A 24961-nucleotide genomic window follows, 5' to 3' on the forward strand; every position below is an offset into this window, starting at 1 on the left:
AGCGCAGAAATGGGAAAGCATGTTCGGATGGCGATTTTGAGAATTTATTGGAACATTAACTTCGATTTCATTCTCATCCTGGCTAAGGAATCATAAAATCTCCTTAATACAATTATACATTTTTGCAACTCCACGACCATAAGCTTTGTTACAGGCAGCTAGGAGGATTTCATGGTACGGAGGAAGATGAAAATTAAATTGGGTGAAGAGAATGCATTGCGGTTGTGATCTCCTAAGTGTTCTCATCGGTAAGAGACATTCACACAGTGAAGTGCTCACTGCTCTCGACGCCAGACCTCCGAAGGAGAAGTCCGCGGCCACGCGCTGTCCCCAAAACCATCGTGCTGGAGCATCGAGTCTATGCAAATATTTAAGCTATTTATTTGACGTTAAAAAACATGGAAACGTTATGCAGGATTTATGCGAAAGGCTCATAGGAGGAGACCGCTGGGTCCGGAAAGAAACCTAACACTTGATATGAAACACCGTTTTGCTGTTACAGCGGGAGATGGAGGAGAGTGTGAGGATTAGAGCTTTTTTAAAGCAGGAAACAAATATTCATTATAAAAATGAGTAACCTGACCACGAGAAACCCCGTGTCAACCCGGGGTAGCCCGAGAGCCGCGTACGGTCAGCATGCGGGCCTGAGGCGGGAGGGCAAACAGATCACATCTTTCTTGGACGTCCCACTTCTCACGGAACAGAGAATCGCCACGGGTGGCCGTCGTGTTCCGTCCACCCACGGGGATTTCAGGGACTGTTCCGTAAGAAATTTAGCTCTATAACTCGGAACGATATCCACATATTTTTCCAGGATTTTTGTGTACGTCGATTTGGTTGTTCTGAACTTGGGGTCCGTTCTGCCTTGCAGGGCACCTTCGCCAGTGCCTGGAGGCGTTTCTAGTTGTCATGACTGTGGGGGCGACTGTGTCTAGTTTCAAGCGGAGGGAGGCCGGGGATGCTGCCAAATATTATCCATTGCTCGGAAGAGCCCCTTCTCCCCACCCCGGCCCTCCGACAGAAAATTATTCAGCTGAAAACATCAATAATGCTGAGGACGAGGAACCTCGGATCATTCTCATCAATATAGTATCGATTATAATGAAATCGTCTCTCTAAACCACTTCATGCCTTCTACATAACTGACCATACATGTTCTCTGCACCCCATAATAAACACACACACACACACACACACACACACACACACACACACACACACACACATCATCCTTCTGAAATGAGGCTGCAAGGAAACTCTCAGGCAGCGATCGCCAGCGACGATGTCGCTGCTCATTTGCGCTTACTCGGCCCGCACCCACGTTATCGACACCCCGTGCGAGAACCACGTCCAAGAGGACGGAGAGGGCGCCGGTTACCTCTCAAACAGGACCTGGCTGTAGCTGTCCAGGACGTGGGCGTGGGTGTGGAGGAAGACGGTGTTGTAGCCCACCAGCGCTGCCGTCATGATGGACATTTTCAGCTCGTAGTTCACCCGCAGGAACACGGAGCAGGATATCAGCCCCAGAATGCAGCTGTAGATGAAGTACTGGGGGGGGTGGGGGGGGGACAGGTCAGATGCGGACCGAGCGCCCCTTCTGAGAGATGCCGAAATGAGAAACAACATGGGACCCGCGCCGAGCTCCCCGGCTAACTCGGAAACTCGTCGTGATAGCAGACGCCCGTTTCCGCTCTTTGATCCCGCAGACGCGTCTGATTCGGAATAGAATTCCTCATTACATGGCTTGCCGCGTTTAATGAAATCATGCACACTGCCAGATAGAAATGATTCTAAAAAAAAAATCTATATCGAAGACATGTCATCATAAGCCAATGTCATTTGCTGCTTGAAAATGAAACTGTGATGACCTACACGTTTGCAGACTAAAAAAAATTGGAGTATACACACAAGCTTTTTTTTTTTGTCCTTTCGATTCTTTAATTTATTAAGAGGATGCGAATCATCGCAGGTGGTTCTGTTAAAAGCATAATAAAGTACAGGCATTGTGTTAAAAGAGAAACTGCATGTCAGGGACTTTCATAAAGCAGAAAAAAAAAATTTAAAAACTAAAAGCTGCGATTAAGGCAAGTCGCAAGTATCTCAGAAGCGAACAGGCACCGGGAGAGGCGGGAGGAGCCCGGTGTGGGGAAGAAGTGGCGGCCGCCACGTTCTGAGTTGCCGGCCGAGGTCACCTCGTTCTCTCTATTTACCGCGACAGACGCGTCGCATCAGGATAACCCAGAACTCCACCCTGCTCTAGCCGCTCGTCGCCTGAGATACTTTAGGTCAGTGACCCGGTTTGCCTGTGTCACAGTGACGAGGGCAATAATGTCCCCCTGGCAGGTCACCGAGAGGAAAGAGCAAAGCGTGGAGCCCGGAGCCCTACGAGCAGGAGAGGCTCCTCGGATGAACGGCTGCCATCCTCGCCGAGCCTTTGTTGGCTGCATTAGGGTGTTTTTACAAACGAGGGGTTATGATATTCTCTTAAGAGTTCCTGGAACAGAGAAACAGCACTCAAACAAGTTTAACGATTTTAATAAAACAGAGATCTGACTGATGTTCGATAAGCCCTGTCTCTAAAAAATAGCCCACTTTGTAAGCGACTCCATTTTAGTTTCATAACATGGAATTGGCCACGGATAACTGCTTATTTTTGTCATTCTAGCTCTTTCATTTCCCCGCCTAAGGTCATCCACAACAAGCTGTCTAAAAGGCTACTGATAGTAGCTCGTCAGTCTTGCTCTTGGGGAAGAAAGGAAAGTCGGAGAGTGAGCGAGCTGCAGTGGTCACAAAACCTGCTGTGGTCATAAACCGGGGCTCTTCACAAGACCTGGTTTTTAAAAGGCTTCTGCCTCTGAAATTGGGCTGAAACCCGTCATGAGAATGAAAGTCGTCAACAAGTCCAGCCTAATCAAATGAAAAGGTGCAGAATAAGGAGCCACTTAAATGAGTATGCGCATGTGTGATTTTTTGGAAGGAGGGAGGGAGGATTGTAAAGATTCTTTTTTGTAATAACCCTCCTTTGAAATACGTGCCAGCCAAGACTTACACAAATACGCCCATGATTTCACGTTTTAAAATTCATTCTTAGGCTTTTAAAAAGCTTTCACATTTTATGAATATGAACACACAAACGTTAATGGGAAGAAGGCTTTTAGCCTAATTTCTATTAAAAAAAAAACAAAACCCTTTTTAGAATTCTTGAAGGGCACGCGCAAGGTATTCTGGGAATTAATTAAAGGCAGTGACCGGGGGGTGTGAGCATGAGTCCAGCAGGCCGGCTGGGAGCTCGGGAGACCGGGTGTCACTGAGGCCACCAGCGAGGGCAGCGGGCGGGCCAGTCCCTGCGGGCTCCCGAACTGACTTCTCTTCGGGCGTAATTCCTAGTGACCTTACTTGAATACATTTTTGATACAGTTCATATAATTAATAGTTAATAGTTGTACTAGCTATTAGTCACATTATTTAAATTAGTAATTCCTATTACTTTAGTTACTAAATAATAGTAACTAAATAAGTTTTTCTTATTAGTTAGTATTAAGTAAACTAAGTAAATATTAGTCAATACGGTTATTAGCGCTTTTGATATAGTTATTCAATGGAATTAGCTTGTGTTTTAGCGCCAAGGGAACAGCCTCTGTATCTTGGGTCATTTATGTGAATCTCTTTGGCCTCAGTTTCCTTACCTGGAAAATGGGAATTCCAATAATACCTCCTCATGGGGTGGTTTTGTGGGTAAAGTGTTACAAATGCCTGGGAGAGCACACAGTGCCTACACAGGAAAGATCCTTTACCGTTGATTTTGGTGGGCTTTTTAAAATGACTTTTTTTTTTTTTTTTTTTGCTTTAGAAATAATACATCTGATGTCAAAAATTAGGAAATATACAAAGGACACGTATAAAAGTCAGGGTCTCCTATCATCCTCAATATCCAATGTGAGGCTATTAATTATTTCCTGTATATCTTTCTAGCCCCCCCTTTTTTTTCTACTTATTGGCATGATCATTTTAGTAAATTGGGATTATATTGTTTGGGATGTTTTTTAATGATACTTTTCAATTAGTAACTTATCACAAATATGTATGTCTATGTCATTAAATATTTTCCTACATCTTTTGTAATGGCCGATTATAACTAAACAGAATTTATCAAAACAATTAATTTATTCTGGCTTTTAGGTTGTTTGCTTTCTTTTACTTCTTCGCTTATCATTGATGTTACACAAACACTTTAATGAGTGCCCTGGTAGCTAGGTCTTTGTACTCTTAAAACTGATTTCCAAAATTGGTATCACAGGGTAAAAAGTGTCTATGCTCTTTGATGACAATTATAAACGACCATTAAGAAGTCGTATCCGTTTATACCGCCCATGGCAGTGAAGGTGGCAGTCCCCTTCACTTCCTGGTCCATGTCAGGTGCCACGTAAGATGGGGTTTGAGAGAAATAAGGCACCCCAAACCACTTTCCCAGTGTTCCTTCAAGTCTACTGTGGGGGACGCCGGCAGTTCCGGGCTCAGCTGGTCTCCCGGCTCCCGGACCCGCAAGGTGATGAAACTGTTTCTGCACAGACGGAGGCCAGGGGAGCACATGGGGCTTACCTGCAAGGCTCTCAGTGACTCTCTTTCTGGAGAGTTCTTATGGGAACAGCAGTGGCCTATTGACTAAGTGTGACCGAGATTTTAGAGTCTACTGTGTATTTTCTCAGGTCCTTTTAAAAGGTTGAGTAAATATTCCCGTTCCCCATCTTGGGTCGCTAATGATCTGCTTCCTTTGAAAGTGAGATACCGCCCAGACGAAATTCAGAATGACCTCGCCGCCGTTAGTGGAGCTGCGTAGTGAACTACTTGCTCTACTCAAAGACATTGAATGGAGGGATTTAAAACAAAAATGGTTTGCCAGCTCCGCTTTGCTTTCCTATGAAAATGCATCTTTCTGCGACATCGCTGCACGTCACAGCGTGGAGGCGTTTTCCCTCTGCCGGCGTGGGGGCCGTGGGCAGGCTAACGCCGTCCGTTCAAGGAGGAAGAGCCAGCCACGCCGTCAGCTGACACTTCCTCCAAAGAGTGCGGTTCCGCAGGCCCACGTGAGATCACAGCCAATAAGACCTCACGCGCCCCGCCTCTCACTTTTCATATAACTAATGTCGGAAGATGGTGTCTAACCCTGGCTGGGGTTCAGTGCCTCAAATAAAGGCCGGGACCCCCGTGATAAGGGACAAAACTTATGCCGTCCCTTCTTCCTGAGCCTGAGGGACATTCCTATGACCCCTGGTCTGCCCGCCTCGGAGACAGTCATGACCTCAAAACAATGCCAGCTGACCCAAGCCTCTGTGGACAGAGCGGCGAGCGGAAAGGGCAAGATGAGAAAGAGCATCGAAGCCAAAAATCAAGGGAGCACGTCAGCGAGAGGACGAGGAGAGGACGTCTTGCCGCCGTGGCCGACAGCGGGGCGCTCTGAAAGCATCTTAGCGCGCCGAGTTCGGTTCCCGAAATAGTTAATTTAGCATTCTGAAAATGGACTACGTGGAACTGAACAGGAATAATCTATGCTACTTTTAGATGATTATTCATAAAAGGTGCCAGAGAGTACCAAAATATGATTTTTTTTTTTTGCACAAACGATTCATGGAAGACAAAAGTTATTAAGTAGTACATCACTGATCGATCTGTTTCCACTTAAAAGACTGGTGTGCTAGTAAGTTCTGAAATTTCGACCTCGGCCCTTCTGAGCGTTGGTTAGAACGAGCCGGGAAGGGTTATCTGGGGTCGGCATTTGTGGCCAACGGGGAGACGGAACCGTGCAGTGTGGCCCTGTCACCCCCGCATCAGAGACCTAGCGGGAACTCTCTGGAGCAGTTGGCACAGCCTACAGGTAACGAACCCAGAATTTTAGTGCCGTGTAATTAAATGTCGAACGCCGGGATGCGTAACATGCAGCAGTGAAGAGAATAATGACAAGAGTCCTCTGGGAGGGCCTCACTGGTGACACCGGAAGTTTGCGCATGTGACCTAAGTGGTGCCAGTCGGCCAGGACTTCTCTTCTCCCAGACTGGCAATGTGGAGCAGGTCAGGACCTGCTCGGGTATTGACACCCAAGGAGAGTGACGTCCAGAACAGACGAGAAGGTGGGCCCCACGACACTACATAGACCAATCGCATGCAGAAAGACACCGACCACGACCGAAACGCTCCTACCGGGAGGAAAAACAGGTTCTGCGCGCGCAGGATGGCCGCCTGGCGGTGCGAGGCAGAGAGGCTCGCGTTCGACGTGTTGGTGGCGGGGGGGACGGCTTCCTCTGGGTCGCTCAGGAAAAACTGCAAAGAAAATGTAGATGTTTCAGCGAGTTGGTGCAGAGGAGACGGGAGCCTGGAGGTGAGCGCTGGGCCGATCGCTGCGTCCCCCGACCGCTGTGTCCCCCGCGAAGCACGCGGCTCGGCCGGGCCAGCCAGCACGCGGGCAGCTTCGCTGCTGCCCTCTTGAGGCTTCGAGCATTTCCATGGAACAAGTCAATAACTATTTAGTGTTGTGCCGCACACTTAGCAATGAATTCCGGATTCGGGACTGACGCCGAAGAGCACAGAAGCACCTCTGCTAAATCCCACACCGAACAGGCACAAAGCGCGGGGCAGAGGGCGGGCTCGGCCCGAGCTGCGCTGGAGGCCGACATCGCGACACACGCACGCGCGACTCCGTGCCCCGAAATCAGAGCCTCTGCAACGCGTGTGCAGGATCTGAACCGTCTTGGTTCGAACAGTAAATGCGTCAATGGAGTTTTATGAGTTTTCGATTTTAGGAAAAAGTTAATTTTATGGGTAGAACGCAATAACCAGAATCAACGCTGGTATCTATTATTGTGAGTGCTTGGCAGCTCAGGACCACAAGGGACTAAAATTGAGGGTATGCCCTTAGGACTGCTGGAAAAGGGTCCTAGTTAAAAAGAAAGGGGCCCGTGAGAAAACAGATGAGTAACTCTTATGTAATGGCCACACAGAAGGAAAGGCAGAAATTCTCTCTCTCTCTCTCTCTCTCTCTCTCTCTCTCTCTCTCTCTCTCTCTCTGTTTCTCCGTCTGAGTCTCTGTCTCTGTCTCCGTCTGTCTCTCTCTTTCTACCTCCTTTCCGAGAAGCTGTAGCACAGTCTGTGTAAGTGATGAAGGATCAGTCACTTTCCACACCACGGCTGAGGGGCCCAGACGCATTCAGTAAAGACGAACCGGAGGATGACTCAGGCCGGGGCCCCTTTCCTGAAAGAAATGTATCTCGGCCGTGAAACCCGCTCCGCTTTCCGGCACAGGTCAGCCGTACACAGTAAGGCTTACGAAGACACTTTCCTGGGGTTGCTTTTGCTTGTTTATTTCCTTTGGTGGCAGAGGCCCCCTCAGACACTTAAACTGATTTACTGAGGTAGATAAGGAGGCGCTTATTAAATCTATTCTTGGGAACATTTCTTCTCAGATTCTAAGAATGAGACCAGATATAGTGTTTCTTTTCATTATATCATTTGATAAAATCGAAGTGCTGATTTAAGAATCAAAGGATTGTAGTAGATTTATTTACTACTAAAAAAAATTAGCAAAAATGTCACAACCCCCGGTGGAACTGAAAATGGGCTAATTCTTTGAAAAAGGTATGTCAAAAAAATGAATAGAGTAATCACTTGGCAAATATCGAGCTCCAGAAATGTTACAAGTTTAGATTTGACAGACTCAGAGTAAAACAGATTTACTACTAAGGAATCAAGACATGACAAACAGGGAGAGGTCGTTTAGCTTGGTAGGTCACTAGTCAGAGGCATCTAAGATCTTAAAATTATTGACAAAAACGTCTTGCTTATATCATTTTATAAAGAAAATAAATTCTTGCTATGCAATGAGTAGAAACGTACCCTGTAAAAACTTTGCCTTGAAGGCGCCTCTACAATAAATACGACACTTTGAATTTGAACAACAGAATGATCGCTATACCTAACTGTGTTTCCTTTACTCCTGCTGCTATTTGTCTAGCGTTTTTAAGTAACCCTAAGATCAAGAAACTATTCTACGTGGCACCGCACCTCAATTCAGAATCAACTCCCCTCTTTCTTAGTCACTTTAAAATAACAAACTCATGCCATTCCCCCACATAGCCAGGCAAATACTAGCACTATTTCTCCTTTGTTTTTCTTCCTTCCGAGTTAAGCTGCCACAACTTTCTCCACAGATCGAACCTGTAATAATCAGAATTGTTTGGGGTCCTCTCCAGACCCATTTTAACATCCTACAACCTTTGTCATGATTAGGAAAATGATATCCTTATTATCAGGACAAGATACCCTAATAGAGCATATCCTGGGCTATTCGGTATCCTAACAAACACTGTATATTTTTAGCTTGACTACCAAATTTTACATTTCCCAGGCCATTTAGAACATCTCGGAATTATGCTTTTCAAATAGCGTCAGGTTATGAACACCCGACGTAATACTGTGTCTCGTGCCTGACCACGTCACCACCTTCGTCATCTGGGTGGGGCTGGACGCCCGGGTAGACGGCCAGCGAGCCACAACCCGCTCCCTGCCGACGCGGTTACGGAGCCGCGCTAGGGACAGTGTCCTCTGCGAAGCGACGTGGGAAACCGCACGATGACACCTCAGAACGTCCTAAAAAACGGCCCGGGATTCGAGCTCCCGGACGTGGCTCCAGAGAGTCAGCCGGAAACCGAAATGGGACCCAACACCCAGGCCATCGGCGATTCGCACCCGAAACCCCACAGCTGGTGGAAATCTGGATGACCGGTTTCTTCTACTTTTTTATCGGGGTGTTTGGTGTGAACATCGTGTATGTAAAATCGCACGATTTATTTTAAATAAAGCTGAGCTGGACGTTTTGTCATTTACGTCTGTGTCCTGTGAGCACACCGGTCCTGTTGACCCCATAAGGGCTGTTACGACGTAGGTGTCATCCCGAAGGCGAGTGACTGACCTGGGAGCCACCTCCCCGCATACACCTGCTGATCTCAGATCCCACCGGCCTGTGTCTGAATCTGTGTCAGCGCCACCTGGTGGTGTGGATGGCCCGGGGGTGGTCACAGTACCGCACGGTTTGGCCGGGGACGTGGACCCTGGGTCTGCCTCCTGTAGCCATAACTCAGGACGATGGGGCCCTGAGGAGCTGGGGGGGCGTTTTCTGTAAACCCTCAGGTGCCCCCAAAGTCAGTGCTCTGACGAGCGAGTCCTTTCCTTTCTGTGGTTCATGAGAGACGGCGAAGCTAGTAACGAAAAATAATTTCCTTTCTATACCTAATGTGCCTAATGCTTCTTTAAAATAAATATAAGAAGAGCATCTGATGGAAAAGAACCGCTAATTTCGGGGCCCCGGATAGCAAAGGAAAATGCCATTTTTCCTGCGTTGGTGGGGAAAAGAGTCCACTGAGCAGTTCTGAGTGCCCCCCCCCCGCCCCCAGCCCCCAAGCCATGACAGAGGAACAGCGATCTAGCTGGTCCCCGCCCCGTGGCCTTGTCGCCGGGGAGGGAGCTCGGTCTTGGGGCGAAGCCTCACTTCCTCTTTCTCAGAGGTCGTCCGTCACAGCTTTACCGTATCTCCCACACCCCAAACTTGGCAATGAACCCCTTTCTTTGTGAGGAAGAAAAACGACGTCGGAAGACTCCCCCCCACCCCGTACCGAAGATGTATTTCTTCTCTCCAAAGGGATCTCAGTTACTGTAAAAAAAAAAAAAAAAAAAAAAATCTGCTCCTGAATGCTCAGCTCATCAAACATTTAGACAGCGGCCAAACTGCCCATCAATCATCACTAATTATCCTATGCGAAACACAATTAGCTTCCAAATCTGATTTGTTCCCCATTTAGAGACTCTGTCTCTAAAAAACGAGGTGATAAATCCTGGCTTTATAAGGTCGCGGTTGACTTTACTAAAATAAACGGCTGCTTCTTTCCAAGGGCCGCGCGCTCACCTGCCCGTCACTCGGCCTTCCGTTCAGTAAACGCCGGATGGTCGCTCGCTCCTGCCGTGGGGCCCTGTCCTAGGACACGCGCAACCATAAAGCAAGACCCGGCTCCGCAGCACGCGGACCCCGCCTCCACGTCTGACCCCCGCGACCTGCGCGGCCAAGGTCGGCTCTCGGGGCGTGCGTTTTGGGGGTCCTGCGCCCCCACGGGTGGACGAGCGCAGCTCGAGGGAGAGGAGACTAATCACAAGGGCAGCATGACGACCGCCCCCCGCGGGGAGCTCGCTCCTGACCCGGCCGTCTCCCGCACCTGTCCCGTCCCACACGGCTCCTCGAGCGCGGTGGCCATGCTCCCGAAGCGCCGGCTCTCAGGGCGGGGGGCGAAGGGGCACACGCGTGGGGCCAAGCCGAGCACGGGGCGTGTCTTCGACAGAACACATGCGTGATGCTGCAGGCGCTCGCCACGGCCCCGGGCCCGTGTTTGCAAGAACCACAGCTCTGCCCGGGGAAGGGAAGCCGCGTCCCCACGGCTCGTAACACACACGCACACGGGCTGCCAGCAGAGTCCCTCGGGTCTCAGTCCTACGTCCCCGGTGTCACGTTCCCCACCCTGAGGCTGTCCCGGCCCTGATGACCGCTCTGGGGCCACAGCAAAAGTCCCCCTGGGTCTTCACATAGAGAACCCGGGTCTGGGCCCCTCGTGAGCTCGTGCCTCTGGCCGAGCGATGCTGCGAAGTCTCTTTAAACCGGGGCGGTTCTCGGGGGAATCACTTGCTGTCCAGATGTGTCCAGATGTGCTGTTCTCTAGCTGTTCACCGGTCAGTTTTGGAAATAAACGATAACCCTGGTCAAGGTATGCCTGTCGCCAAGATGAGGCCCCAACCCCCGGAGGGTGGTCTCACCATCTCCGCAGTAGAAAGGAGGAAAGATGGGCTGTGTCGCACCCTGATTTTATAGAGGGGCAAGAGGCCGCCCACAGTGGAGGCATTCTCATGGTGAACTGGACTCATCGAGAAGACTCCTCATCGGAACAACCACCGAGGGCCAGGTGGGCCTCTGAGCCCTCTCCCCGCAGGCACGTAGGTTCTAACTGCCCGCGAGGCACGCCGCTCTCTGAGCTGAGCACTGAGACTACGCGGGGGACACAGGAAGCAGTAACGGCCATATTTCTCGCTGGCCTGTGCCGGGGGAGGCCGACCCGAGGGCCGGGCCGCACGTGTTTTATCCGGGCTGCCCTAGAGGGAGCTGGCGTGGGGTCAGGTGAGCCAGAGCGAGCCGGCAGGCCCGTCGTCTAGCCGGCCGTCAGGGCCGGCACGCCGGAATGTGCACGCCCACGTCCCGGTGGGGCAGGAAGTGGGAGGAGGAGGGGCGAGCGGCGGCTTCCCCCGACGCCCCTCCCCAGGCGTCCTCAAGACGGACCTCTCGGCGGAGTAGGGCAGATGAGAGGCCACCCAGCCCCGGCGGCTGGCGCCCTAGACGTCGCCTGAACCTCCAGGTGCGTCAGGAGGCGCCGCACCCTCTGCAGGGGACCGTCCAGGACTGAGCCCAAGTAAACGCTCAGAGTCCTTATTACTTCTTCAGCCTTATTTTCTACTACTTCTTAATACGAATGTCAGCTCTGGCCCCAGGTGACAAACGTCTTCCCTCCTTGTCACCTGACACCCACCGTCGTCTTCCACCCATCCTTCATCACGCGGCCCGGCGGGCCCTGCTGCCCTTCCCCCGGGCACCCCGCCCCGCGCCTCTGCTGCGGCCCCCGGACTCTGGTTTCCAGGCCGCCCATCTCCAAACTCCGCTGCGAATGCCCGGCAGGCGGAGCACCGCCTTCGGGGTCTGGCCACCTAGCGACGTCCCAGACACGGCTTTAGGCTCGATTAATACATATTTTTTGGGGGTGGAACAAATGCCGTCTCATTTATGACAACCATGTCTCACGATTTAATGTCTGTGCTCTCTCTCCTCGGCCTGATTTCTCGCTTCTGGAAGACAAGGGCTGAGTGTCATGACACACTGTGGTCCCCACGACCGGTAATGCGCCCACCACGGGAAGTGTCCTTACGCGTTACGGTGGACGATCGAGGTGTCAGATTAAGAGTAAGGACGCGTCTCCACGTGCGCCGACCACGTCTGCGCCCGTTTCTAAGACGTACCAGGAGTGGTAAGAGCGTAACCGTGTATCGGTTCAGTAGTTACGAGTGGCTGGGGCCCTGCTAAGTGTGCCAGGGACAGTGACCCTAAACTCCACCTTGGCGGAGAAGCGTCAGTTCTCATTCTGAAAAGCAGAAACGGAAGCCGTGGAGATCCACGGGACGGCAGTGCGCGGGGAGCTGAGGTCGGAAGCCCGGGCCGTAAACGCAGAGCAGGACGCTCTGCTCTGCGCTCGCCCCGGGGGTCATCCCGCCGACGTTCGATGTCACTCCTGTCCCCAGGAGCCCGGAGGAGCAGGAAGGTGGGAACCGCTGGGAGGCGCTGCCCCCGGGCTGGTTTGGGCGCAAAGTGCGGTTCTTAGCGATGCCCCGGCCGCCGCCGCGGTGGGTGAGGGTTTACCTGGCGGTGACCGGTGTCGCCGCAGGACCTCCGGGCGAGGTTTAGGAATTGCGGCGAGTCGGGTGTCGGGGGCGGGGAGGATGGGGCCCCGGACTCACCATGTTGAGGACGGCCATGGTTAGGACGATCGCCGTGGTGATGACCGTGAGCGAGATCTGCGGCCACGGGCGGTTCGCGATGACACCCGACGACTTCAACAGCCACAGGAGGGAGGCAGAGGCCTTTTTGCTGCATTGCTGGGGGGAGGGGGAGAGGAAGAGGCACGCTTCGTCATTTTGCGCATTCTCTCGAGCTTCTTAACGCTGTTTAAAACCACGAGGCGCTCCAGTGTTATCCACAGGTGTGAACCAGCAGCGCTGGGCCCCGCCAGGGGTGTGCGCCGGGTCACAAGCCTTGTTAGATTATGTCGGCTCGGTGTTACAAATTAAGAACTAATTAATTAAGTTCCTGCGATAAACGTAGGATGTGCTTTGTACGTCCTCTAAAATAGACCTGAAATGTGTTTTTAAAAAAATCTTCTTTCTGGCAGAGGAAAATTACGTCAGTTAATTAAACCATTGTGTGGGATGTTTTGGGTCTCAGCTCATAGCTCCCATGAAGCTATTATCATAAATTCAGCCGGTTTATGTAGAAAACAGATCAATAGGTAGCTAATCAAAGACTACAACTGTCAAATACTGAGTTAAAATAACGTAAAACTGGTGTGACCTCAATAAAACTCAAATAGAGAATCCTCCTCAGCAGCAGCAACAAACAGCACTTTTATTTCTCTACTTCTCTTACATTTTCTGCTTTTTTTCTGAAAAAAATACACATGTATGCTTTATTCTTTAAAATACAAGCATTACAATATGTTAAATGTCAATACAACCATTAAGTCAGATTCTATAACAGGGCATGAGAGGTGGCTAGAGGGGTAAATAACCAGCCCGGTGACCCGGGATCAAACCCCCACAGCTGTGGGACTCTCTGCAAGTTAATTATCCTCCCCGATCTCCCCAGGTCTTTCTCGGAGCCCGTCTGAGGGCTTGAGCTAGCGCTGCACTCAGCTCCAGGGGTGGCCAGAGGCTGAGTGGCTGGCTGGAGGCAGGAGATGCATTCGGAGAGGTTCTGCAGGACAGTTCCTCTGCCAGCAACAGGGAAGGCACACGATTTGTGCCTTTGGTTTCTTCCCAAGAACGGGGTTTGGATGGGGGTTGGCGATAGCATTACGTCTTTCGTCCACAAAGATGCTCTTTAAGGCTCTGAACGCACAGCACCTCGGAGAGTCGTTCAGCCAGGGGACACCCACCGAGGATGCTTATCATCATCATTTAACACACGCTGCTTCTAATATTAATATCTCAGACCCTAATCACATCTATCTTCTGGAGGAGAAGCCTATGATACAGTTTCAAGACCAGAGATTCAAATAGACTATCTTAGTCATCCAGCTCAGATTCTATTAGGAAATAATGGCATTTGGTTTGATTCTGGTAAATTAAGACAATATGTATTTGCAGCCTGACCCACTAGGATTAGTGTTTTCACTTAAGAGAAAACTATTAAAATTGACGCTTTTGTATCTGCACGCAGAAATTATCAATCGATACGATAATGAAAATGTTAAGAGCAGAAAACAGAACTTTACTACTTTAGGAGAAATGTAAACCCAGCTCGGATTGCATATCACAGTCAATTAGGTAAAATATCTAGTTATTACGCACTTACTACTGAAATTGTGAAATTAAAAAATTACTTTGTTTACAACGTTAGACTACTGCATGGCGATATTCTTGCCCAATAAGCTAACAAAAATGCGTTCCGTTCCGAGCGGACGCTGGTCATGTACTGAAACAGATGTGGGCAGCCACACGTGCATGTTACCCTGCTCCTGCAGAAAAACACTGTGCTGGGCAGAAAGATACATCGGTGGCCCTGAAAGCTGAACACGTGGACAGACATCCTGCTCACCCCTAGGAAGAAAGGCCTTAAAGCGCCTCACGAAAGCCATGTGGGTTTGGCACGCACCGGGCATAGCACAAAGAATTCAGATGCAATAGGTTCAATTCGTTCGCCCGTTGGGTCTTCGTGGTTCCCTCCAGGTCCGCCCACGCCAGGGGAGGCAGCCTCCCCTCTCCTTTTAGTCCTGTCGTCGAATCGAGGCAAAGTGAGGACAGGGCTGAAACACGAGGATTGGTAAACGGTGCCGGCGGCCAGGACACAGGAAGAAAGGACGACGGTGAGCGACCTGTCCCCCGGCCGCGGTGACAGTGAGGGAAGGCGAGGAAGGGCGTGAGGGGGACGGGAGAAACCGAGGACGGGCAGGGGAGACTCAAACCTTACAGGAGGAGGGGTCTGAGGAAAACCGAGAACGTGGATTCTCTTCGAAGCCCCCAACGAAAATTACAGCTCGAATCTTGACATGATAATTTACTTTGGTTTATTCGGTTTGGGGGTAAGTATTAAAAAAAAAAAAGCCCCTGATGGAAAAATACATTCATATTAAAATTTATACCATCCTAATGAAACATAGATGGTATCTCACGGAACATTCTGGCGTTTATTCAGAAGACGCTACTCAGCGGAGATGAGAGATGCCCGCGTGTGCCCGCCTTAGCCGCTCTAGCTGGTCTTTGCGTTCCTGACTGGCGTTATTTCAGCCAAATCGGTTTCCTCCCTTTCCTGATCATCAGTGGGTCTAACTGTGTCCCGTGGTCGCCTCTTACAGTGAGCTCATGGCGGACCTTCTAGAACGTTCTCAGCTGTTAATGCCACACCCACCCACGGAAAAATGTGGAATTGGCGCTGAATACGGCGGGACACGTAAGAGGAGGAAGATTTGCGTCTGTGTGAAAACGCTGCCGTGGGCTTGGCGTGGGACAGCGAGTGAGGGCAGGTTGCTGGCGGGGGGCACGGGACGCACGTCGGTGTTCGCCCGGCCCGGTCACACGACGCTCCGCGTCAGAGCGAAACGGCCACGCTCCGTTTCCAGACTAAAAAAATCGTCCCGCCCTCCCTCCCTCCCCCTCCTCCTTTTTAAAAATGTTTTGTACCGAAAACAACTGGTAGCAGTCTCTCACTCAAGAAGTCCGCATAATTAAATGTCGTCATTATAAAAGCAGATTGCAATCGCAATTTCATTAGTTCCCACTTTTAAAATAAAATGAGATGCCTGAAAAGAAGCAGATTACGTGAAGCTTTAACAAAATGAAAAACAGTCGGGAGAGTTTATAACTTTCGTCATAGTGGCTAAGTAACAGACATTTATTATCACGAAAAACAAAACCCATCTTAAAATCTTGCCTGAAACATGGGATTAAGTTGATCACATAAACATACATTTTTGTATATTTGGCTTAAAAAAAAAACACACCTCCTTTGGCATTTTAATTGGCCAAAGACTGTCTTTTTGAATGACGGCAATAATTACGTGTAACATTTAATGTCACAGAGGCTGTCACATGGGCTTTGATTATTTCACTGTGCTTGAATTTCCTACAGAACGACTTCTTTATTTCAATTGATCATATTTTACAAAATAAACCCGTTTCTTTTGTAAGTCCTGGGCGGGCCACATTGCCCGGTTATTTGTCCACGGTGGCACTCACACAGCCTGTCCACGTCACAGTATCTTTGCCCCGCGGAGAGACGGCCGAGGGCCACATCACAGTGGCCTTTGTGCTCCCAGGGGCAGCAGAGTGTTTGGTAAACAGTAGAAACTCAACAGATGCCCACTCGGTACACTCACTATCTTAACGGTGGACCCAGAGAGAAATTCCCAAGGGCCAGGAGCAAAGAAGGGCTCAGAGTAGAGAGGCTGAGGCTGGGCGGTTGGCCCAGGAGCACCCTGGGACTGGACAAAGGCTGCGACACCTGGGGGGGGGGGCTTTCAATGCCCACGGGGGAGAAGATGCTGCCTTGGGCCTGCAAGAGGTGGGCCGCCGGGTCCGAGACCCCTGACTAAAGCCAGCAGCCTCAGAAGGCCGTTCCCTGCATGTGAAGAAGTCTGTCCAGAAGAACTCTACGCACTAGCCCAGGGACGTACAAATAAATTTTCAACGACGAAGTCCAACTCCAGATATGGGGGTTGGGCTTGAAATGATAGGATCTGCTTCATAACGAAACCCCCAAGTGGCGGGGTTACGGATCAGAACAAAGTCCTTGGGGTTCTAGCAGAAGCAAGAGCAGCACCGCGTGTAACCGATGCTTGACATCATGTCCCGGCTGGGCTGGGGGCGGTCCCCACCGCGCGTGACCTCCCGACAGGAAGAAAGTCATGGACCAAGGCAACAGACCTTGCAAGGAAGCATCAACAGACATGGCGAGTAGCGCAAGATCTGCAGGTATTTTATCCATCTTAAATAGCTCATAGAGTAAGGTTAAAATAACGAAAGGTGGATTTGAGTCCAGAATGTATGAGCGGTTAAGAGAAAATACCAGTTAAGGTGTTCTTTAAAAAAGGAGCCACATAGACTCTCTAGCGATGCCGAAATTAAAGACTTGGCCGTTATGCTGAAGCGCGTACGACGGCCCTGAGGAAAGAGCATGGGAAGACGGAGATGAAAAGTGCGAAAGAGACTCCGAGGCACGGAAGACATAAGAAGAAGATTCAACATACTCGTCGTGACCGTTTGGGAAAAACAGAACAGAAAGGCCAGGAAAGAGGCAAAATCCAAGGCGATAGGGGGCCTCCGTTCTGTGGCCCGGGGGGAAGCGCGAGCTCTGCGGTCGAGGGGGCACCCCGAGTCCCAAACGGGGAAAAGGCCACGGGGAGGCGACTGCCCACGGCAGACACAGAACGAATCCCACGAAGCCAGCCACGCGGGAGGACACATCATCCATCCGTCAGGGAACGATAACCAGGAGACGCGCTGTGGCTTTATACGAAGCTCGGCACATCAGAGCCCGGGAAAACACGACCTCGCGGCATCAGAACGCTAGAGAGACGATCGCAGAGTGCTCCTCACTGAGGAGCAATGGCTGTGTTTACCACGCGAGCTGCGTGAGCATCTTAGTCAAGGCTCTCACTGACAGGATTAGAAAAGGAATAGTCCTTTGGGATTATGGACGCCGAGTCCTGGGGGAGGAAGCGGTGTTCATGAAGAACGGTGAGAAGTTGGTAAACGACGAGAATAACTAACAATGGGTAATGGCAGCAGGTTAAATCTAGAAACATTTCAACAACGCTCTCTGTCTTTCTGCGTTGTTCATGGCTTATTTCCTCAGCCACTTTCACAGTTCAGGGTAGCCATCGAGTCTGTAGTTTCAGAAAGATGGAAGATGGAGAAGGAGGGTCAGATTTAGAGCTTGGTCTCTGTGTTTTTCTTTCTTTTTTATTTTTTACGCCCACAGGACCCACTCGTCCTTGGTGGTCTCCCATCCAAGTACTAAACCCGGCCTGACCCTGCTTAGCCTCCAAGATCAGACATCGGGCTTGTTCGGGGTGGCACGGCCGTAGACAAGGTTGCTGTGTTTTTCAATGAGATGATGAAGATATCAATGGAATCTGTTAGTCATGCTCATGTGTTACACGTTTTAAGTTAATCATTAACAGAAACCTCTAGAAAGCATAACTTCCAAGTTACTAAAGGGAGTAGAATAAATAAACTCCGTTGGTCCGCGAGAAGGCAGGAAAACGAAGCAAAGAAGATAAATGATAGGTAAGAAATCAAAATAAGTCTGTGTCAGTAATTATAACACATGGAAATGTATGACACATAATGTACAGCTAGATGTTGTCTGCCAGAGACACATCTGAAACCTACAGAAGGACTAGGAAAATCTGGATAAAAAGATAGAAAAAGGGACTCAGAGAAAACACCAGCCGAGAGAAAGATGGTAGTTACATCGACATTAGAGAAAATGGACTTGAAGGAACAACACTCCTGGGGGCGGAGAGCCTCCCCGCCAGCCGCTGTGACCCACTTTCCTTCCCCAGGACGGTCTCCTTATTTGGGCTTTCATTTCCGCGGGGAACAAGGTTGGCGGGCTGGCATCGTATTATCTCCACTACACAAAGCACGAGACGACCGCCCCGAGAGAAAATGTCTTCTGATATTTTCTAGTATTTTCTTTTGCTGTATCTGGCACGCTCGTTTTCAAAGATGCTTTCGGGGTGTTTTTTTGGGTGGTATTTTTGGTTCAAGTCACTGTGTTGTATTTGTCACAGAGAGGTAAGCCCACCTCAGATAGTTTGGAAAGTTAAACCTGGTGGGAAATGTACATACTATCATTAAAGTAGTATAATAATTATGTTTATTTTTTATTGCTGATTGCGATGAAAATGTGAACTTGTGTCTCTTATTCTACATCTTAGTTTCTATTTAAATAAAATGGATTGTTTCGATTGTCAAAAAATAATACATATGAAAACAACTTGGAAGGGCGCTCATGCGTGCGAAAACATTGAAGAAAGTCTTAAGGATACTTTCTTGCTGGACTATTTCAGAGTCTAAATCCATGCATAAATCAACTTTTCTTTTTTTGTTTTACCAAATGTCGTTTAAGGTGGAGTCCCACGTTCCCCAGGATCCCATTTTACACAAACTGGGTCAGCGGCTGAGTCATGTGTATCAGGAACGAGGCTGGGGAGAATCGGGTGAGGCTCCGGGTGAGGCTGTCCTGACTCGCGGTGTAATTCTGACCAAGAGATGCTTGGCGGTGACTGCGAGGCGACCTCCGTGCCACGCTGGCCCGTGGCGTGAACACAGACGTCCCTGCCTAGCGCTTGGCACTCTTCTTGGGTGACCCTCTCCTCACACAGCCTGGCGCTCTGGAACCTGCCCCCAGCTCATTACAAGGAGCTCTCCTCCTCCCTGGCTGCTGGGGGCTTGGCCACCATCGTGGACGAGATGGTAACTCTCCGGACCAGGATGTTCATGACCCGCAGGCTACTTCCACGGAAATTAGTGGTGGGCGACATCTTTAGCCCTGGGAAGGTGACGGCACGTAGGACGGAAGCTCAGGGAAAACGAGCCAGAACGCACAAGGCCACGCCAGATGCCATCTTGGGGTTCAGGACCCATTTGGATGGCGGTGAGACAACTAACTTCGGCATGATTTACGATTCTTTGGATTGTGAGGGAAAAAAAAACAAAACAAAAACAAAACAACAACAAAAATGAACGCAAACATAGACTTGCTGTCCACGGCCTGTATCAGAAGAAAATGGCCTCAGAAAAGTGGGGACTGCGAAGGCCACTCAGCGCTGGCGGACAAGAGGAGAAAGGGTGCATCGGTGAGTTCGTCTGCGGCGATCAAGCAGATCTTTCATGAGACGCTTAATAAGTGAAGAGCTAAGAACATTATAAGGAGTCTCAGGGTTGATTCCGGCTCTATCCCTACTCCACCGTAAGCTACAGGTGAGCCGTGCAGCACCTGGGAGCCTCGTCTCGCCAGTGCGGAGTGAGCGTTCCCTCCCAGGATGCTCGCGAGGACAAACGAGCCAGAGGACGGAAAACGCCCCGCGGAATAAAATGCGTCGTCGTTTTATACAGAATGTGAGACTCGTTATCTGTAGACTGCGACGAGGTCAGATACGGAACTATCTGTGGGGATCTTGCCCATCATAAGCCGTTCATATTGACTCTAAAAGATCTTAGCAGAGGTACACGGGGTGAAAGGGGTCGAATGTGTGGTGACAGAAAGAAATCTGACTATGGGAGGTGAACACACCGTGCAAATATATATATACATATATATATATGCCTTACTGTTATAGTGTACAGCTGAAACATCGGATTTCATTCACCAATGTCACCGTAAAAATAAATAAATGAATAAATAATAAATAAATAAGTAGATAGATAGATAGATAGATAGATAGATAGATAGATAGATAGAAATTAACAAAACGGAAGCTCTTAGCCGAGGGCGGGAGAGCTCCGTCTCATAGTCGTCACACTGCGAGCCTGCTCCAAAGTCTCATTTCCATCCTCAAGAGATCTGCTCACAACTCCTTCTCTATTATTTTTCACGGAGCGAAATGTCTTCTAAATGACTGGAGATAAAAACTTGCCAAAGCACACGACACTCCAGAGTTCTGGGTCCCTCGTCTGCAAAACGCAGGGCTGGACGAGGCCGTCTCTGGGTTCTCTTTTGATTCCCGAGTTTACGGTCCTAAAATGCTCGCCAAGCATCTGCTGCGGAAAGCGAAGTACCTCGTACAGGCGCCGATGCAGAGGGGCCAAGGAGATGTGACGAGATGTGACGAGATGTGACAACAGGCCAGGAAGCCCGCAGGCCCGGGGCTTGCTGGAACTCGGAGCAGGCACGCGGTGGCCGAGAGCTGAACTCAGGAGAAGCCGAGGGGGTGTGAGGCCAGCGGAGGGACATTTTCCGAGCAGTGGTGCCAGGAGGTTGCATCGGGTACAACCCAGCATTCCCTCCACAAACAATGCCGAACATTTATCCTGTGTTTCGAGGGCCTTTAAGCGCAAAACGAGGCTGAGGCAGACTCCCCGAGGACCTTTGCATCTGAAAAATGCAAGCAAGAATGCGAAATAGGAAGCCTGACCCGCGGGTGCCCGGGAAGCTGGCTGCTGGACAGGTGGGCTCTGGCGAGGTGGTCAGGAGGGTGCGAGGCTCATTTCCCGTGGAGGCCTGTGGGTGTCAAGGAATCAGGGCGCGTGCGAGAAGGAATTCCACCCAGCGAGAGGATGGCCGCCGACTCCCCCTGCTCCACGCGCTCACGCACTTGATCCCGCACAATCCTGTCCCCGCGTGAAGGCGTCTCGAGAAGGCGATCGGCATGGGCTCCCAGGGCACACCGCCCTGGCAGACGAGGGAGGCGCTACGCGGAGCCGGGCGAGCGGACGAAGGGAAGACGGCCCTGGCAGAAGCGGTGGGACCGTCCCGTAGCGCGCGCTTACGAAACGTGGTCGTGCGGTCGGCGCTCTGCTGGACTCGCCAGTGGACCGGCGCCCGCTACGTGTCCGGAAGGGGAGATGACAGCCACGCTCATGAAAGCCACGAGCGCCACGTGGGGTGGCACGAGCCCCGAGTCACGCGGGGCCCAGAGACGGACCCGTCCCTGGTACAGAGCTCACCCGCGTGGGCGAGAACCGGGCGGTGGGCAAGGCGAGGGGCGGGGAGCAGCGTCTGAAGGCCCTAAGTTGGGGGACAGAGACAGGGCCGGGCCGGGCTTCTGGAAGCAGGAGTTAAAATAGCAAATTCCCTGACTTTTTTTTTTTTCAGAATGTGTCACTGAAGAAATAAATACCTGTATGAATTTTTTACCAACAAGAAAAAATTTCATTGCAATCAATCTTAACTTTTTGCCCATTTCGATGCTTCTCTCTCTTTTTTTTTTTTTAAAAATCAAATCCAGCTGCACCGCGAGCTACCAATTTTATTTACCTGTGTTATACTTTCTGGTGCAATGCAGGGTAAACGAAGGCGAAGCCCGGCAGGGAGACGGCCGCTCGGCCTGCCTGTCCTCAGCCTCCTCATAAAACCTCTTTCGTTCTCCACACGGAGACCTTGATACCAATACCTTAGCACCGATCCTGCCTTCGGCGTTTAAGTGTTCAGGAAGCTAACGTACGTTACTGGAAAAGGCGTCTGGGGTGTTAAGCATTTTTTCATAAAATTAGTATTTAATCCACAAATAAATGCGAATCATAAGACAATCTCATGTGATCGGCAGGTTTTCAAGAGGCCGGGCGACGAGCAGTTAGGATGTAGCAATGCTTTCTCCATGACCCTGTGGAGTATCTGTGACGGCCACGGTTTCTGAGTGAATTTGGAGGGTAGACTAGAAAGCACACTTAACGCCTTCTTAGGTTGGCTGTGTGTTAATAAGTTTGATGCTGAGGTTAAAAAAAAAAAAACCCTTACAGAATTGTCTAAACAGTAAAAAGCAGCTCTTATGGGAACGAGAAGAATTCCTTCTTGAATTTCACCCCCATTCCATCTGGGCCCAGGACGCTGCTGGCCACTAGGGGGAGACTTGTTTACGGATCCTGCGGATCCAAGTTCGGAAGGGCCAGCTGCCTTCAAGTCCCGTCTCCCTGAGCACGTCGGCAAAACGCAGGCCTCTGGCAAGGGAGAGGCAGGCGCCAATTCATCTGCAGTCTTAGAATTTTCCTCTTTGAGACCAACCCGAGTTAAGAAGAACTTCTGGGCATCAGGTGTGTGGGTGCCGGGGTCTTGAAAAGCCCCCAGGAACGAGGAAGTGGGCATTGAGGACAGGGGATCTCGGTCGCGTGGAGGGACCTCAGGCTGGGACCAGCAGGGACCATGCGAGTCTCAGCAGGAGGTCGGTGATACCAGGGCTGAACGGGGGACCCTGCCCGCGGGCCGAGCATTCCCACAGAGGCGGCAAAGATGCTTAGGAGATTTCATTCCTTTTCTACAGCAACTCAGGGGAAAGAAAAAAATCAACTGGAACCCCTAAATATACACGAGGCTCCCCTCTCGGCCATAGCTGGATCCCTTGGATGAGAAAATGAGAAAGATGTCCACTCAGGGGCAGTGACGGAAGCCGCTTTCATTAAACCAAGGCTGGGATTTCCAGCGGAACCTCGGATGCTAGGTCCTTTCCTAGAAACCTGAGGGATGGGCTTCAAAATCCTTCCGGGGGCCAGAAAGACAGAGGATGGAGCCCAGGGGAAATCCCAACACGGGAAATCAGGCTTCTTCATAAATGAAGTGTTTTGGAACTCGCCAAGGATTCCCACGGGTCCACACTCACCCAGCCCTCTCTCGGCTGCAGCCTGCGGTGTCTGCAGGGGGCTTTTAAGAGACGCCATGTGCACATTCGAGGAAATCAGAAACCACAGTCCCACTCGTGGAGGAGGTTCCAATTCGATTTTAACGTCTAAACTGTGCTAAAGCAAATAAAACCGACAGACGTTTGCGAAGGTCCAAGGCCGAGGAGGCAGAGACGTGTTTCGGAATCTCGACTCTCTTTGGACAAAAAGATTTCAACACCTTCGAGCGGAACCCGGTGGACACCTGGGGCTCTCCAGAGCCGCCGAAGTCATGCGGTCGCTGTACGACCAATGTTGCCGGCAGTAACGGTGTGTCTTTTAAAAAGAGAAATGACATCGTGACGTGGCCTCGCGGGTGCAGCACAACCCCGAGACGCAGCCGGGAGCCCCGCAAGGTCCGAGAAGCAGCCGGGAGCCCCGCAAGCTCCAGGCCGGCTTCCCGGGGGTGCCGTCTACGCGGGCTCGTGCAAGTCTAACTGGGGGAAGAAATCGCGATTTCGAAAATGTGGAAAACAGGAAATGTCCTTCCCCTCAGACGTTACGTAACATGCATTCATTGACAAGTATTTTCAAGACGATTCCGATGTGTTCTGTATAACGAATGATTGCGACATTAAGATCTGGGGATACTCATGAACTCGGCTCAAAACCTGGCTCAGAGCGGCCTCTCCGGTTTCAACTCGTCTCTGATGAACGGAATGAAACACCGATTCGCTTCTGGGACTCCCGTCCCACACGGAGCCGGAGCCGGCAACACGGCTTCCGACCGACAAATGCACAGAGGTTTCATTCCCATCCCCAGAGCCAGCATCTGAACCAGAAGACCGCGCAACGATTAGCTTAAATTAAAACACCCATCAGATATATTTTTTACACTGCAATTCACACGTGTTCTAGGATTTTATACCTGGCAAGTAGATAGAAAATATATATTTGGTTTGAATTTTAATTCCCTGTGCACTAAAAGCTTCTTGCCATGCTTATAACCTCAGTTATAAATACTCCGAAAACCTAGAGATGACAAAAATATGTTGGCAGAAACAAACGACCCAGCTATAATGCTACGACGTGCCGCCCGGCATCTCAAATAACCCTCAAACCGGAGTCTCGTTCGTGCACGAGCTGCCTCGGTTCGCGTTCCCGGCTGCTGACAGGAGGGGCCCGTGCCGCGTCCCCGAGGTCTGCATCACTGGAAAGGTTCGGTGACGAGCTCCCTGTTTCAAGTAAGGGGTCGGTTTTCACGAAGCGAGCGCGGTACCTACCAGGAGCTGTCCGGCGAAGCAGACGAACAGGATGAAGGCGAGCGAGAGGGACGCGGCCCCGAAGGAGATGCCGAGAGCGGACGTCCTGCCGGGAAACAGAGGCGGACAGGTCAGTGAGCAGGGAGCGAGCGGTCGCTCCCGGAGCCGGCGTCGACGCCGCGGCCTCGCCGGGGCGCAGCCCAGCGAGGACCTGGGTCCCCACTCGCCTTTCGAGAACCGAAAACGAAGCTGAAGTAAAGCCCCAAAATACGTCCGAAGAAGCGAGTCTACAGTGGTGTCCGATGGACTCGTTGCGAGTCACTGAAATGGCCCCGTAAAGGACAGTTCCTTAGCAGAGGAAAGCGGCCTTTGCATGGCGCGCCGGCGCCTGGCCCTGTCCCTCTCACTGGCCTCTCCCCGGCCGCCGGTCCACCCACGGCAGCCTCGTGCGGGGCGCTCGCACGCCCCATGCCCCATCCCGGCTGCCGTGCGCTGAGGACACAGGAGGCCCCTCCCGGCCCCGCTGAAACCCAAGC

At 50.9% G+C, this 24961-nt stretch overlaps 2 protein-coding genes across 2 annotated transcripts in view; one reads left to right on the forward strand and one right to left on the reverse strand.

Moving 5' to 3' along the window:
* Positions 1-19589, forward strand: part of CUNH5orf49 (chromosome unknown C5orf49 homolog) — a 59117-nt gene extending 39528 nt beyond the window's left edge. Inside the window, exon 3 of the mRNA XM_016130146.2 lies at positions 18980-19589. Within this exon, the coding sequence (XP_015985632.2) occupies positions 18980-19219 (240 nt within the window). The 3' untranslated portion in view covers positions 19220-19589. The remainder of the gene's footprint in view (positions 1-18979) is intronic.
* The window catches only part of ADCY2 (adenylate cyclase 2), a 304109-nt gene that overhangs the window by 32824 nt on the left and 246324 nt on the right, over positions 1-24961 (reverse strand). The window contains exons 15-18 of the mRNA XM_016130145.2: positions 24447-24531; positions 12589-12726; positions 6196-6315; positions 1379-1548 (exon numbers count right to left, since the gene is read on the reverse strand). Of these exons, the coding sequence (XP_015985631.2) occupies positions 1379-1548; positions 6196-6315; positions 12589-12726; positions 24447-24531 (513 nt within the window). The remainder of the gene's footprint in view (positions 1-1378; positions 1549-6195; positions 6316-12588; positions 12727-24446; positions 24532-24961) is intronic.

The sequence above is a fragment of the Rousettus aegyptiacus genome, unplaced genomic scaffold (genome assembly GCF_014176215.1).
Source record: "Rousettus aegyptiacus isolate mRouAeg1 unplaced genomic scaffold, mRouAeg1.p scaffold_m13_p_8, whole genome shotgun sequence".
Lineage (NCBI taxonomy): Eukaryota > Metazoa > Chordata > Mammalia > Chiroptera > Pteropodidae > Rousettus > Rousettus aegyptiacus.